General features: G+C 38.5%; 1 protein-coding gene across 1 annotated transcript in view; it reads right to left on the reverse strand.

The window, feature by feature from the left end:
• Positions 1-569: 569 nt before the first annotated feature.
• Positions 570-16,941, reverse strand: part of LOC130915015 (synaptic vesicle glycoprotein 2A-like) — a 44,155-nt gene continuing 27,783 nt past the window's right edge. The window contains exons 6-13 of the mRNA XM_057834678.1: positions 15,412-15,501; positions 15,181-15,288; positions 13,823-13,911; positions 13,588-13,752; positions 11,393-11,526; positions 4,682-4,888; positions 4,203-4,362; positions 570-2,036 (exon numbers count right to left, since the gene is read on the reverse strand). Of these exons, the coding sequence (XP_057690661.1) occupies positions 1,853-2,036; positions 4,203-4,362; positions 4,682-4,888; positions 11,393-11,526; positions 13,588-13,752; positions 13,823-13,911; positions 15,181-15,288; positions 15,412-15,501 (1,137 nt within the window). The 3' untranslated portion in view covers positions 570-1,852. The remainder of the gene's footprint in view (positions 2,037-4,202; positions 4,363-4,681; positions 4,889-11,392; positions 11,527-13,587; positions 13,753-13,822; positions 13,912-15,180; positions 15,289-15,411; positions 15,502-16,941) is intronic.

A 16,941-nucleotide genomic window follows, 5' to 3' on the forward strand; every position in this document is an offset into this window, starting at 1 on the left:
AATTAAGCCTCAGGGCGGCCATGTTGGTAGGGGCAACATTCAAAGCATTGCACATCAAATTAAGTCATAACTAGCTCATTTCACAACCCATTTTTCAAAATATATTATGAATGCTATTTACCCAGTGGTTACCATTGACGTCTATTGATGTCCAATTACCAATTTACCCAGTGGTTACCATTGACGTCTATAGATGTATTACTGGGTAAATAGCATTCATTAAATCTTTTGAAAAATGGTTGGGAAATGAGCCAGTTATGACTTAATTTGACGTGCAATGCTTTAAATGTTGCCCCTACCAACATGGCCGCCCTGAGGCCTAATTGGACGTCTATAAATATCAATGGCAAAAAATGAGTGAATAGCAGATGTACTTACATTGATCATATTTTACTTTAGAAATAAGCTAGTTTTGACTTCACTGTCAATTCATTGACTTGTATTGGAGCGTCGCCTCTGGGCGGCCATATTGGTAGGGGCGATGGAAGGTCTTTTCATGCTTCTGTTGTGAATTAAAATTAGTTTTTTACTAATTCAGTTTAAGCGTGGGGGTTTAGGTTAATTCTCTGCCGTCCCTCCCACTTCAAATTGGACATCTATAGAGGTCAATGGCAAAAAATGAGTGAATAGCAGATGTACTGACATTGATCATATTTTACTTTAGAAATAAATTTGAAGGGGAGGGTTGGCAGCGAATGAACCTTCTCCCTCCCGTTTCAAGTGAATTGGACATCTTATGGTGAAAAACTCATGTCAATTCAAAACAGAAGCATTTCATTGCTCCTACCATAATGTCTTAAGGGCAGCCATATTGGTAGGGGCGACTTTCCCATCCAAGTCAATGCATTGACATTAAAATGAAGTCCTAACTTGCTTATTTCTCAAGAGGTTATTTAATCGATGTCGACACATCTGCTTTTGACTCATTGACCTTAATAAGGACATGGGTGCCAGCCCTCCCACTTCAAATAGATTGGACATCTACTAGCAACACACTCATTTAAATTCACAGCAAAAGGATGATTGAACGCCACACAATTGGACGTCCAACATCATCGTGATTTTTCACATCGGCCATCTTGGTAAGGGCAACCAGCGATTAGAAACTCTCGAAAAGTACACATATCGCAGCATCGGCACGTTATTTCTCAGTATTCGCCGATACCAATGACATCATTTTAGTGCTGTATCGGTACACATACTAGTCGTACTACTATCGGTGCAACACTAGCTTACAACCACTCAGAAAGCGACAATAATGACGCTTTCCCGCTTGAGAATCAATAGAAAAGCATCATTTTGGCCTCACATGTACATATTTTTCCAGTTCCCGATAGTCATACGTGTACATACATCCATTTACATACATGTACATACTTGGACATGCATAAGACGAGGTGGCGGGGGCGGCTAGGAAAGGTACGGGGAATGCTTTTTCTTTACAAAGGGATTTACAGGCCTGGCTAAAAAGCGAAACGGCGTACGCCAATTTTGTCGCGTTGAAATCGCGACAAAACTAGCGGACACTCACACTACTTTTGTGCTTTAAACGGACACTCCGTGACTTTCGAAAAGAAAATTTAAAGGGCAAGAAGGAGCTTTGTTAGCGCCCGCCGCGAGAAAACCGACCAGGAATGCTTCGTCGACAACAAAATGGCCACCAATGAAACGCCTCTTTCAGAAAAAAAAGGCATCGAATGGAAATATTTGCGAATGTGCGGATGGGATATTGGATTTTTGTACGGCTCGGAATCGTGAGCCTCCCAGTTCCAGGACCCGGGGAGCCTTCAAATTGCGATTCCGTTCAACCCGATTGCGACTAAAACTCCACCTCACCTCCGACGGCGACGGATTATTGCAGCACCTGACCCCTGGTCTCGGGCAGTTTGAGGGCCAGGAAGCTGCCGGCCGCCAGCGCCCCAGAGGCGAACAGGATGGGGACCGCCTTGGTGATGCCCACGAAGGACGTGAAGATGCTGATGCCCAGCACGGCCGCTAGCTTGCACAGCGCGTTGAGGAAACCGAACGCCGTGGTCCTGAATGGAACAAATGGATGTCAGTGCTACAAGGCAGGGAAGCTAACTTACTAGCATCATTCATTGATTTAACCAAGCCACTTTAGGTATGTTCAGTCTCAACCTACTAGCACACATATTCCATTTCCAAACAACACTGAGAGCATTTTGTCAAACGTACCTTTAGCTTGTTGGTAGGCGTTAGTTAGTAACGCGTTACTGTAATCTGATTACTTTTCGCGTTCATTTTTCTACACCAGTAATCTGATTAAAATTAGTTTCCTTAGTGTCTCTGCGTTATTATTTTTTCATTGCCTCATAACGTATGTAAAATGAAGATTATTGTAGTCATGTACGAAGAGCATTTTGAATAGAAAATGCTAAAATAAGAGGTTCCCGGTACGTGTTTCCATGACAACCTCTTAGCTATTTCCTGTTTTGATCTCGCGTCACGTGTTGTGGGACTGAGGAAGGTGGACATTTGCGCCGAGTGTTGAGACGTTGTTGACCTGTGGATATCCATGAATGAAGGTGAGTATTTTTCCTTCATTCTGGAGGGTATCAGCAAAAGGTTGGACCCCCTAGTACATGCGCGGCCGTTTTGTAGCTTTGCTGTAGCAACGACGGGCAGTCATTGCTCCAAGTTGGCAAGCTTTGTTTACATCATATGCGTGTTGTTGTGTCCGATTGAGTGTAAAGTGCTTAGTTGCCGCCACGTTTTGTGGCCAAATTGACCGCGTGTGTGTTGAGAGGAGTACTTCCGGGTTGTGGACGCGCATCCGCGCCCGCCACTACCTTTGCAAATTTGTGCAGTCACTTTGCATTGTTTTACATTGGCACTGTTAACCATAAGCCGAAATTCACAAGTTTTGACATTAGGCTTAATCTTAAGAGTTAGCGGGGTTTAATTGGTCGATGGAGTTGATTTCAACAAATTCCAATTAGTTTGTCAGATATTTGTTAGTTTCAGGGCTCCGGAGTGGCTAAGCTAGCGCGAAATTCTGATATTCCCCTTTAAATTCAATCATCGGAAAGTCAATTACATGTGATGACATTTTTCTGTTGTCATTCTTATGTTGAGGCGGCAAAGGGAGAAAAATGGGTAAAAAGTAACTGACAGATTACTTTTAAAGTAACTTAGTTACTTTGATAATGAAGTAATCAGTAAAGTAACTAGATAACTTTTTTGAGCGTAATCAGTGATTAAATTACTTTTTCAAGTAATCTGTGACAACACTGTTGGTAGGTTAGCATTGCTATGTTTGTAAATTAAATAAATTAAGTACTGTATATCCTACTTATTGAGTAGTTAAGAGTGACACGATGAAGTATGGCAGCGTGGCGATGTGACGTCACCGCCGTGCGACTTCAAAAACAACAGCGAGCTATTAGTTTTTGTTTTTATTTAAAATTTTGCAAATTTTTTTTAAAACGAAAACATTAAGAGGGGTTTTAATATCAAATTATTGTAACTCGTACTAACATTTATCTTTTAAGAGCTACATGTCTTTCTATCCAAGGTACCCTTTATACAGTGGGGCAAATAAGTATTTAGTCAACCACTAATTGTGCAAGTTCTCCCACTTGAAAATATTAGAGAGGCCTGTAATTGTCAACATGGGTAAACCTCAACCACGAGAGACAGAATGTGGGAAGAAAAAAAACAGAAAATCACATTGTTTGATTTTTAAAGAATTTATTTGCAAATCATGGTGGAAAATAAGTATTTGGTCAATACCAAAAGTTCATCTCAATACTTTGTTATGTACCCTTTGTTGGCAATAACGGAGGCCAAACGTTTTCTGTAACTCTTTAAATACGGTATCGATATCGGATCGGGATCGCAATATTTGGCCTTGGTATTACTTGGTATCGGATCGAATCCAAAATCACTGGTATCGCCCATCACTACTAAACAATGACAGACAATATGGCGGCCGGATACAGCGACACGTCATTTTGTGACGTTGGGGAGTAGGGTCTATATACAGTCTATCTATAGTACAGTACCAAATCCAGCCACTTGGTGGCAGTCAAAACACACAACTACAACCTACAGGGCAGCGTGTCATCTTTTGAAAAAAAATTTTTTTTTTTTGCCAAGCGTCATCATCTTAACCTGCCAACCACATTCCGTGACGTCACTTCAGCCTTCACGCTTGTCAAGGAGAATCCACATTTGCATACCTCTTGTCAGACGGGTAGAGCTCGACGGTCAGCACATCTAGGGCGTTCCAGGAGGCGATGCTGATGCCGCCGAACAGGCAGAGCAGCGCGATCATGGCTGACTCGCTGTTGCCGAACGATAGGAAGAAGCAGCTGACGCAGGAAATCACGCTGGACCCCGCTGAAGACGCAAAAAAAAAAAAAAAAAAGTCAAGACCTTTCATCACCCCTACCAATATGGCTGCTCTGAAGCTGCGTTCCCATCAGTCATTGCATCCACATTAAAATGAGCGGTGTCGTAATTAGAGCTGAAACAGTTGAATAATTCGAGCAGCTCGATTTTAAAAAATTGATCTGTGAATCGTTTAATTTCGCCTGCATGACGCCCAGAAAAGCGAAGACAAAGGGCACGGAGATAAAGCAGAAAATGTCAAAAGTGTGGGAACATTTCAATCTATTTACTCGTTGGCTGCCATTACGGTTGATTTTGGCTTAATTACCGAGCATCCTGAGCCGTCCGATTTTGTCCATGAGCAGCGCCGACACGATGTTGCCCGGCAACACGGCCAAGGTGCCCAGGAAGCTGACAAAGTAGACCATGTAGGCGTTGTTCTCGTCGCTCACGTCGCTCAGCAGGCAGCCCTCTTTATTGTGCAGGAAGGTGCTGTTGATCAGTCGGCTGTTGACCAACCTGTACTTGAACAGATCTTTGGGGACGGAGGACGGGGACCACAAATAAGGCAAAGCGTCAGGCTAGACGGGTGCTCGGTTGAGCTTCGGTGAAGACGTTCACAAACAAAACGTATAGCTCAAGAACAGGCTCGTGTATCATGAGGAGACCCACAAAAAAGTCTCAAGAACATATTGGAAAAGACACAGGAGGGCTGCCATTTTAGTTTAAACTAGACATTGAGGGCTCATTTTGGCTTGTCTAGAAGATTGTTAAAAATTCAGCCCCCGAAGACTGTTTATTTTAGCAGCATGAAATTTGGTAGACACGTTTATCACAAGAACACCCACAAAAAAGTCTCAAGAACCCATTTCAGGAAAGATTCACAAAGTCCGCCATTTTGGTTTGAACCAGTCATTTAGGTTTCATTTTAGCTTGATCACACGATTCTTTAAAAATTCAGCCCCCAAACCATGTTAAATTTAGCAAAATAAAATTTGGCAGACACGTGTATCTTGAGAAGACCCACAAAAAAGTCTCAAGAACCCATGTTGGAAAAGATTCACAAAGTCTGCCATTTTGTTTTTGACCAGTCATTTAGGTCTCATTTTAGCTTGTTCGCACGATTGTTTAAAAAAATCAGCCACCAAAGCCTGTTAAATTTAGCAACATAAAATTTGGTAGACATGTCTATCATGAGAAGACCCACAAAAAAGTTTGAAGAACCCATGTCGGAAAAGATTCACAAAGTCTACGATTTTGGTTTGAATCAGTCATTCAGGGCTCATTTACATGATCCATATGAATTTAAAAATTCAGCACCCAAAGCCTGTTTAATTTAGAAAAATTACATTTGGTGGACATGTACATCATGAGATGACCCACAAAAAAGTCTCAGAGCCCATGCCGGAAAACACACAGGAAGTCTGCCATTTTGGTCTGAACCAGCCATAAGGCTAATTTTGGCTTATCCCTGAGACTTGAAAATTCAGGCCCCACGGCCTGTTTAATTTAGCAACATGAAATCTGGCACGCACGTCTACCATAAGAAATCCCACAAAAAGTCTAATAACCTATGTCGGAAAAGACATAGGAAGTCTGCCATTTTGGTTAGAAGAAGCCGAAATTTGCCAAAATAAGACCAAAATGACTTCATATTAATGGCTTCTCTGTAGGACTGTTTAAGAAATACAGCCCCTAAAGCCTGTTTAACGCAGCAAAATGAAATTTGGGTAAGACATCTATCATGAGGAGACCCTCAAAAAAGTCTCAAGAACTCTTGTCAAAAAAGACACAGCAAGTCTGCCATTTTGGTTTAAACTAGTCATTCAAGGGCTCATTTTCACTAGTTATAAGACTTTAAAAATTTAGCCCCCAAAGCCTGTTTAATTAGCAACATGAAATTTGGTAGACACACGTATCACAAAAAAGACCCACAAAAAACGATCAAGAAAACACGTCAAAATACAAAGGAAGTTTGCTGTTTTGGTTAGAACCAGTCATTTAGGTGTCATTTTGAGTGTCCACAAGATTGTTTAAAAATTCAGCCTCAAAAAGCCAGTTTAATTTAGAAAAATGAAATTTGGTATACATGTCTATCATGAGGAAACCCACAAAAAAAGTCTAAAGAACCCAAGCCGGAAAAGACACAGGAACTCTGCCGTTTTTGTTTAAACCAGACATTTCGGTCTCATTTTGGGTTGTCCACAAGATTGTTGAAATTTGGAAGAGATGTTTATCATGGGAAGACCCACAAAAAAAGTCAAGAACTCATGCCGGAAAAGACACAGGAAGTCAGCCATTTTGGTTCTTACCAGTCAACGAGGGCTCATTTTTTGCTAAATCTTGGACCGTTTAAAAATTCACCCCCAAAGCCTGTTTAATTTAGCAAGATGAAATTTGGTTGACATGACTTTCATATGAAGACACACAAAAAGTCAAGAACTCATGCCGGAAAAGACACAGGACGTCTGCCATTTTGGTTTTAACCAGTCAATAATGGCTCGTTTTCACCATCTTTAAGTATTTTTAAAAATTCAGCCCCCATAGCCTGTTTAGTTTAGCGAAATGAAATTTGGAAGAGATGTTTATCATTGGAAGATCCACAAAAAAGTCTCAAGAACCCATGCCGGAAAAGACACAGGAAGTCTGCCATTTTGGTTTGAAAAAAACCAAAATAATCTGTCATTTTGGGTTTGTTTTGTATTAAAATAATCTGTCATTTTGGTCTTATTTTGACTTGTCTGTATGATTGTTTAAAAATTCAGCCCCCAAAGCCTGTATAATTGAGCAACACAAAATTTGGTACACAAACGTATCACAAAAAGACCCACGAAAAAAGTCAAAAACCAATGCCGCAAAAGACACAGGATTTCTCCCATTTTTGTTTAAACCAGTCATTCAGGATTCATTTTCGTTATCTTTAAGACTGTTTAAAAATTCTGCCCCCAAAGCCTGTTTAATTTAGCAAGATGAAATTTGGTACACATGTCTATTATGAGATGACCCACAAAAAAGTCTCATGAACCCATGCCGGAAAAGACACAGGAAGTCTGCCATTTTGTTTTTTACCAGTCAATGAGGGCTCATTTTTGCTAAATCTTAGCCCATTTAAAAATTCATCCCCCAAAGCCTGTTTAATTTAGCAAGATGAAATTTGGTTGACATGTCTATCATATGAAGACGCACAAAAAAATTCCAGAACTCATACCGGAAAAGAAACAGGAAGTCTGCCATTTTGGTTTATACCAGTCAATAATGGCTCATTTTCACCATTTATCTGACAGTTTAAAAATTCAGCCCGCATAGCCTGTTTAATTTTGAAAGATTACATTTGGTAGACATGTCTATCATATGAAGACGCACAAAAAAGTCTCAAGAACCCATGCTGGAAAAGACACAGGAAGTCTGCCATTTTTGTTTATACCAGTCTATAAAGGCTCATTTTCGCCATATATATGACGGTTTAAAAATTCAGCCCGCATAGCCTGTTTAATTTAGCAATATTAAATTTGGTACACATGTCTATTACAAAACGACCCACAAAAAAGTCAAGAACCCATGCCAGAAAAGACACAGGAAGTCTGCCATTTTGGTGTTTACCAGTCAATAAGGCTTCATTTCTGCTATCTCTTTGACTGTTTAAAAATTCAGCCCCCAAAGCCTGTTTAATTTAGCAAGATGAAATTTGGTTGACATGTCTATCATATGAAGACGCACAAAAAAATTCTAGAACTCATACCGGAAAAGAAACAGGAAGTCTGCCATTTTGGTTTATACCAGTCAATAAAGGCTCATTTTCACCATCTATCTGACAGTTTAAAAATTCAGCCCGCATAGCCTGTTTAATTTTGAAAGATAACATTTGGTAGACATGTCTATCATATAAAGACGCACAAAAAAGTCTCAAGAACCCATGCCGGAAAAGACACAGGAAGTCTGCCATTTTGGTTTATACCAGTCAATAAAGGCTCATTTTCACCATCTATCTGACAGTTTAAAAATTCAGCCCGCATAGCCTGTTTAATTTTGAAAGATAACATTTGGTAGACATGTCTATCATATGAAGACACACAAAAAAGTCTCAAGAACCGATGCCGGAAAAGACACAGGAAGTCTGCCATTTTGGTTTATACTAGTCTATAAAGGCTCATTTTCGCCATCTATATGACGGTTTAAAAATTCAGCCCGCATAGCCTGTTTAATTTAGCAATATTAAATTTGGTCGACATGTCTATCATGAGAAGACCCACAAAAAAGTCTCAAGAACCCATGTCGGAAAACGCACAGGAAGTCTGCCATTTTGGTTTATACCAGTCTATAAAGGCTCATTTTCGCCATCTATATGACGGTTTAAAAATTCAGCCCGCATAGCCTGTTTAATTAAGCAATATTAAATTTGGTCGACATGTCGATCATGAGAAGACCCACAAAAAAGTCTCAAGAACCCCTGTCGGAAACCGCACAGGAAGTCTGCCATTTTGGTTTTAACCAGTTTTTTCGTTCCAGTTCTGCATAGACAAATTTGTATTGTATTGTATCGAAGCTGAATTGGTCAATGTTAGCTTTAGACACTCCAGAACTGAAAAGAACCCAGACAACAGACATTTATGATTCAATTTAATATCATACAATATCCAATCAGCAGAGCTCACAGTTCTTAAGGTGCTTAGAGTCCATCAAGGAAGCAAACAGTACAAAAGAGGAAACAGGATCGAGGACGGTAAGAACAAAAAAGCAATCAGCCGCTGTTTGTGCTCTACCAAAAAGAATTCCAAGCGGGAGCCGTGAAACATCCACCAAGCTCTTTGCAGATGAAACGAAACCACGGTCCAGGCGCAAAGCAGCGCGATCCGAGGAGGCGCGGATAGCCTCGTGCACAAGTTACTCAAACGTACGTAGCGATCCGTCCTCTTCAGTCTCTGGTAACGCACGGCGAGCTTTGCGCGAACGGCTACGGCGACAGGGCCCAGAAATTTTCTAACGAAGCCGCACGACCTCCTGATAATCGGCACCGGCCCGTACAGTTGAGTCGATAGTCTTTTACCCCAGAAGATCTCCTCGTCCCAATTGGGTTCGTGCGGATCATCCGGGTAGGTCAGGCGCAGGAGCTTCCCCAACTCGGGGTCCGGGTCGGCGGGGTGAGTCGCGTACAGGAACGGGTCCAGGGAATCCCGCCGGTTCTCTTCCGGAAGATTCCCCTCGCAGGGGATCTCGAACAGAGCATTCAAGAGGGAGCCGTGAGGAGAAGAGGAGCCCATATACTGAGCGGCGGCTTGGGTCACCATCGACCCCACCAGGGCGCCTAAGATCAACACTGGCATCGTGCAATCGGATATCTTGCCTCAGCCAGGCCTCGGCGCTCATCAGGTTCTGGAAATTTTCACATGAATTCTGCCGGCGACCATCAGACACCTCTAGCCGCTTTGGCAGGTGGCGACACGAGAGCTCTATGACAACATCAGAGAGCCGCGATGTCATGAACACGACGTTGAGCTGTGATGACCCGAGAAGAAGACTTTCGGGATCGGTGAGAGCTTTTTTCAAGTCGGGTTTAAGACCAAGGTGTCAAATTAGCAGATCCAGGTCGTCCAATCAGCTTTGAGTTAAATCATGTGCATCGACTTCCGACTTATTGGGATGGAGAAACCGAGGCTCTCCGAAACAACAGTGCTGTTTTGGCAGCCCTTTTCATTTTTGTCTTAGTCATATTTCAGTCATTTCAAAATGTTTTCGTCTTCGTCTAGTTTTAGTCAACGAGACCTCATACAATTTTCATCTACTGTAATTTTCCAACTATGAGCCGCTACTTTTTTCCTTCATTTTGAATGAGAGCGGCATCATAAGACTGTCATAAGACCGTCATAATTATGACATGACACGATCATGGGAATTATTGAATGCTTATGACGGATGTCATTAAGTGTCATCCAGGTCTCTGAGATTTGAAGGGTGCCTTCTCCAAACTGCCATTTTCAGATCTTTCCACAGGATTCAGGTCTGGACTCATTGTTGGGCACTTTAGAAGTCTCCAGTGCTTTCTCTCAAACCATTTTTGGTGCTTTTTGAAGTGTGTTTTGGGCCATTGTCCTGCTGGAAGACCCTTGACCTCTGAGGGAGACCGAATTTTTCACAAAAATTTGTTGGTAGTCTTAAGACTTCATAATGCCATGCACACGGCCAAGCAGTCCAGTGCCAGAGGCAGCAAAGCCACCCCAAAACATCAGGGAACCTCCGCTATGTTTGACTGTGGGGAACGTGTTCTTTTCACGTTTTTTTCCCTGTAAACTATGTTGATGCCTTTTCCCATAAAGCTCTACTTTTGTCTCATCTGACCAGAGAACATTCTTCCAAAACGTTTTTGGCTTTCTCAGGTAAGTAAGTTTTGTCAAACTCCAGTCTGGCTTTTATATGTCTCTGGGTCAGAAGTGGGGAAGTGGGGTTTTCTTCCTGGGTATTCTACCATAGAGTCCCTTTTCATTCAGATAGCGACAGATATATTTAAAAAAAAAACAAAAAAAACATTAAACATATAGTTTCACAAAGAGGTAAGCATTTTGATATTTTTAACTTATTTTTTTGCCTGACGTTGTGGTGCGCTGCTTCTGTCTGACAATGAATGACCTGAAAAGAAGCTGGTGGTAAAGGATGGCTTGTTGAAAGAGAAGAATGTCATTGTCAGTTGCGTCGATGAAAAAGCTAAGGCTGTGCTTAGGTTGGCTCGTTTTTTTTTGTCTTTTTCAGCCTTTGACACTCAAGCCATCGCTTTAACTGAACATTTTGATGTTCTTCCACATCTTTGCCAGTGAATTTGGCCCCAATGACATCTTTTTTGGAGAGAATTGGTAGGTTTAGCTCTGTAAACATCTCCTTCGTACACGATTTCCATTCATTTCCTATTAGAGATAAACGGGGGCGTGTCCCCCCTTAGCAACAGTAGCTAATGTCATGAAAATTAATGAGTGGAAGTGACATGTTACTTGCGATACGCCATTGAAATCAATTGGACATCTATCATTGTCAACGGCACGCCTTCCCTTACCTGTATTGTAGAAGAGTGTGGCGATGAAGGTACAGTTCTTGAAGAAAGTGTTACTTGAAGTGATGTCCTCAAAGTAGCATTCCTCAAACAATGAGTCCTCAAACACCATGGACCTCATTTTCAGGTTCATGAACCTGAAAAAAACCACAGCGCTCCATTTTCTCACCTCGTTTAGACAAAACTAGCATTAGTGCTAGCATTGAGCGATATGAAAAGAAATCTCAAATCACGTTAGGGCCATTTTATATCGCCATATCATACATTTTGAATTATTTGGTGAAAAATGTTAAATGCATCAAGTAGCGCTGCAAAGTAAAACTATCAAGAGTAAACGGAAGCGGCACAGTATTTTTGGTCTGATGTAAAGACATGTAATGATCAACTTGTGATCATATATTGTACATATATCAGTTTAGCGTAATATCATTCACAACAAATCAATAAATATTGATAATGTAAGCAATTTTGTTGTTTATGTGGATTATGCATAGCTGTTTTCAATGGTCTTGCATGCATTACTCATGTACGGTCGGCAGGGGGCGCTAAGTGGTTAACCATTGATAAATTAAAAAATGTTTTCAATTAAAAAAAAAAGGGGGGGAAACACTAAGTGCTAATTAATTTGGTTTGATTTTACATTTAATTGAATAAATAATTTGAAATACATATTTTGTAGATCTAAATATATGTAATTTTTAAAAATTAATAAAAACAGTTTTTTTTTTAATTCGAAATATATACTTTACATCTGTGAAAAAGTTAGATTTGGTTTTATTTTAAAACGGAAAAAAAGTTTTTTTTTCCTTTTTAAAATTAGAAAAAAACTACAATTTTTTAAAAATCATTTATTTAATTTTTTAAAAATTATAAATCAACAATTATTTTAATTTCAATGTTATGTTTTTGTATTTGAAATATATATATTTTACAAAAGTAATAGGAAATTTATTTATTTATTTTTTTTACATTTTTAAATGAAAGCAAATCTGCAAAGGAAAGCAAGAAATGTTATATTATTAATTTGGCTTAATTTTACATTAATTAAATAATTTGAAAAATATTAATTTATAAATGTTGAATAAATACATTTATTTTTCCTTTTTTAAATCATTTATTTAATTAAAAAAAGATATTTTAAAAAAATGTTTTTTAAAGTTTTTTTTTTACTTGAAATATATAAATAAAAAAAAAAGATAATTTTTTTTTTTTTTTTTTTACGTTTTTAAATTAAACCAAATCTGCAAAAGAAAACAAGAAATGTTATATTATTAATTTGGTTTCATTTTACATTTAATTAAGTAAATTATTTGAAATGCATGAATGTAAAAAAATATATATTGACTTTTCTTTTTTTAATTATTTGATTTAAGATAAAATAAATTTATTTTTTTTATATTTTTATTGAAATATATACATTTTACAAATGTGATGACATTATCTTTATTTTTAAAATTTTTTTTTACATTTTTAAATCAAACAAAAATGAGGAAAGGAAAAACAGTAAATATGACCATTTTAAACATTCAACTAAAAAACATTTTTAACTAAAAAAAAAAAAAAATGTTTTTTAGTTGAATCATTAATGATTTTTTTAAATGTTAAATCAATTCTTAATTAGAATTAAAACATAATAACATCAAGTGAAAAAAATAAGATTTTTTTTTTCATAAAACTTATTCTTTTAAATTTAAATGTATATAACTTCTTTTTTTTTTTCTTTTCTTTTTTTTTTTTTTAATGAAATGTAAAATGAAAACCATTAAAACTAAAAACATGAAACATGAGCATTCACAGCCAATCCTCCTAGTTTCAATCAATTGGACATCTATCCTGGTCAATGGCAGAGTTAATATGTAATGAATTATTTAAAAATATATACACTTTTTCTTTTTTTGTTTTAAAAAAGCAATAAAATGGGATCATAAAAGAGTAAATAATCTCTTAATGTGACCTAATCGGCTAACTAAAAGTAGGGACACCTTGAGGCCGATTGGTGCTACTACTATGGCATACTGAATCCCGTGGATTTAAACAAGCCAGTGCAAATTTGGCGCCCTCTGCTGGCCAAAACGTACATTGCAGAAACAGGTCTTTCTACAGCGATAACACTGACAAACATTTCAAACGTAGATAAAAAGCGTCATATGGTTTTACATATCGTCATATCGTACAACGCCAATTAGCGGTGGACTCACTTGTCGTTAAAGTACTCGCCCTGGCGGTGCACCTGGTTCTCCAGCGTGAAGTTGAAGGTGACGTGCTCCACCTTCTCCTTGACAAAGACTTTAGTGCGGGACGCGTACTCCTGCTTCTGAAGGTACTTGATCATGTCGGGGAACCACACCGTCAGACCGTAGTAGCTATCGGAGGGAGAAAAGTGAGCGTTTTGTTTCAATGTCTCCAGCACGAAATTTGGTCTGACTGTTATACCTGAAGGACATGGAGAACCAGACGGCCATCATCATGTAGGTGGTGCGGCGGTACTCGGGGGAGAAAACTGTCTGGAAATTACTCCAAACCTGAAAAATCATACGCACATGCAGAATTATTAACCCTTTATTTATAGGAATAGCTTCACTTCATAAACATGTGTATGTGTGTGTGTGAGATTTTTATTGTATTTATTATTTTTTGATAGAATACAGCAGTAAAGAATCCCTTTTTTAAAATTTTCAGTTTAAAAAAAAGTACATTTATTTTATTTTCTAATTTTGTTTATTAATTTTTCATTATAACTATTTTTATTTGATTACATTTTTAATGGGAAACAAATAAGGTTTTCATTTCTTTAAAAAGATACTAAAAACAAAATTGTTTTTAGTATTAAAAATATTTTAAAATATTAGTATTTTTTTAATTTAGGTTTCATTGCCATTTTTTTTATTCATTTACATAAAGAACTTAAAGACACAGCAAATGCTCTTTTGTAATTCTGAATCTATTCTTTTTTTTATTAATTACATTTAATATTCAATATTTTTTACATTTTATTTTATTATATTTTTATTATACTTATATCTTATATCTTCATTTTTAGTGTATAACAACCAATAACCAATGATATTTATATACTATATATATATATATATATCCTGTATATAATAATAAAAACAAAAATGTGTGTAGGATTTTTTTAAAATTTAGTTTTCATTGTCATTTTTTATTCATTTACATATTTTAATGAAACAGTAAATATTCTCTTTTATAATTCCTGTTTTATTCCTTTTTTTATTACATTACATATTTGTTATATATTATATTTCAATTTTATTTTATATTATATATTTTTGCAATATTTGGTAAATAACAACCAATAACCAAATATGTACAACACACACACACACATACAGTGGTATGAAAAAGTATCTGAACCTTTTGGAATTTCTCACATTTCTGCATAAATCACCATCAAATGATATCTTTGTCAAAATCACACAGATGAAAAATCAGTGTCTGCTTTAACTAAACCCACCCAAACATTTATAGGGTTTCACACTTTAATGTGGATAGTATGCAAACAATGACAGAAGGGAAAAATAAGTAAGCGAACTATCACATTTAATATTTGGTGGCTCCGTGCCTTATTGTAATATTGAACATTGGTTCATTGTCTCTTCCCAGTCCAAATTGATTGGACGTCCATCACCGTCATAAATTATTTTCAACTATTTTTGAAAAAGAAAGTTACTATTTAATCATGTGGAATGCCAAAAATACTTTATAAATGGATTAATGATTGGCAGTGAATGAGTCAATTGGTAATTCTTCGTGTATCAACCTTCCCGTACCTGATGGAAAAGCGTGGTGAGCTTAATCCTCCATTTCTCGTGCCAGGCGGCGCCGTCTCCCAAGTTGACCAGCTCGTCCATCTGCTTCACTGTTTTGATGGTGGTCACCTGACATCATTTCAGTTCAATTCAGTTCAAACTCCCAAAAATAGGAGACGAAAACAAACAAGGTTTGGGCTTCTAGCTGAAATTTCAGGATAAACCTGATTATCGTAGGAACGTGTGGCTTACAGAGAAGACCCTCTCCGGGTATCCTTTGGCCCTCATGTTGGTGTCGTGGACCTGCTTGAGAATCATCCAGGCCTCGTCGTGTTTCCCGTTCTGGAAGTGAAGAAGCGCATGTCAAAGTGAACAAGCACAGAGCCAAAATGAAGATAATTATCTTAGCTGGTCTTTTAGCACTGAGTGTTTGCTTGAGTAGTCATGTGATAACGTCTGTAGAACCTGGAACCTAACAAACTAGTCTCACTTAAGCAGAGGCGTAGCAAGGGTCCCCGGGGGCCCCAGGCAACAAGCAACATGGGGCCCTTCGAGCGTGTGCAAATAAGGGGGACAGTTGGACTTGGAGCAAAAACATATTTAATAAAAGTCTAATAACGCCTCGCTCTCATACAGCGCTGTTTAGGACACTTAAAGTGCCCCCCCCCCAATTGCATTATTCATAAAAGTGGCAAACCCTAAGCACTTTACACTGACTCATATGGATCTACTTACACTCGTTCATGGACGCACACATTTTAACAGGTGGCCGTCCTATGCTCGAAATGCACATTACGCCTATTCTCGCTCCCAGAATACGCAGCGCTTGTGACGTAGGACAATAACAGGACTGGTTGCTATGGGAACGTACGCATACCCAAGGAACCTTGCTAAAAGGAGTATTAAAATTGCTAATAAAATTGTTTAGGATTATTTTAGATGCATATATGTTATATTTTTCTTATAGAGTATTCGACGAGGAATACGATAGCCCATTAATAGACTTTTTTGGGAAAAATCGTTTCTTTAAATAGTCACATGAATAATGAGGTCAAAATCAATGTAAAACAACTCGGCAAGGACTTTCCAGAGAGTACTTGGTGAGTCACTCTTTAAACAATCATGTGGTATCAATAGCTGATTGGACTTTCTTAAACATGTTGTGACGGCCCCTGGCCGTTTAATGGTTAACTTCTGAGACTCTTCCAGTCAGCTGATCGCCGCCTCCACCAGCTGGCTGTTTCCCCTCCCACTGTGACGACAGCTGATCGACGCAGGACGGACCGACGACGTCACCACCGCTGATTGGCCACGGAAGGAGGCGCTAAGCTTCATAAACCTGCCGCTGTCAACGTTCTATGAGGTCGCAATTTGGCAGTATTCTGTCGCGTTCCTCCTCGCTAGCTGTTTGCTCGCCATTCACGCTCGTTTGCACTTTGATCGCTAGTTTGATACACTCCCGCTTTTTCGGTGAGATCTTTTGTGTTTATTCGTTATTGGATCGTTTTTGTTCACCACTGTAAATAAGAGCACTGAAGCAAGTAAGGGTAAGTCGCCATTTCTGTTCAACCCGTTTTCTCCTGTTTTGTATAGAGTAGGAAGTTAGGTTAGAAGCTGTCTTTTCTTTGTTCCTTTTACATGATCAGGGCTTAGTTAGCGGGTGGGGTTTAAGTGTAGTTGCTTTTGTTTGTTGTTTTGGCCTGGGCTTACCCTGAAGTCACGCTTCCTCAGCATTTTGTACATATTCATTGCGAGTTTGATTATTGTGTAAATAAATTTGTG

The sequence above is a fragment of the Corythoichthys intestinalis genome, chromosome 4 (genome assembly GCF_030265065.1).
Source record: "Corythoichthys intestinalis isolate RoL2023-P3 chromosome 4, ASM3026506v1, whole genome shotgun sequence".
Classification (NCBI taxonomy): Eukaryota; Metazoa; Chordata; class Actinopteri; order Syngnathiformes; family Syngnathidae; genus Corythoichthys; species Corythoichthys intestinalis.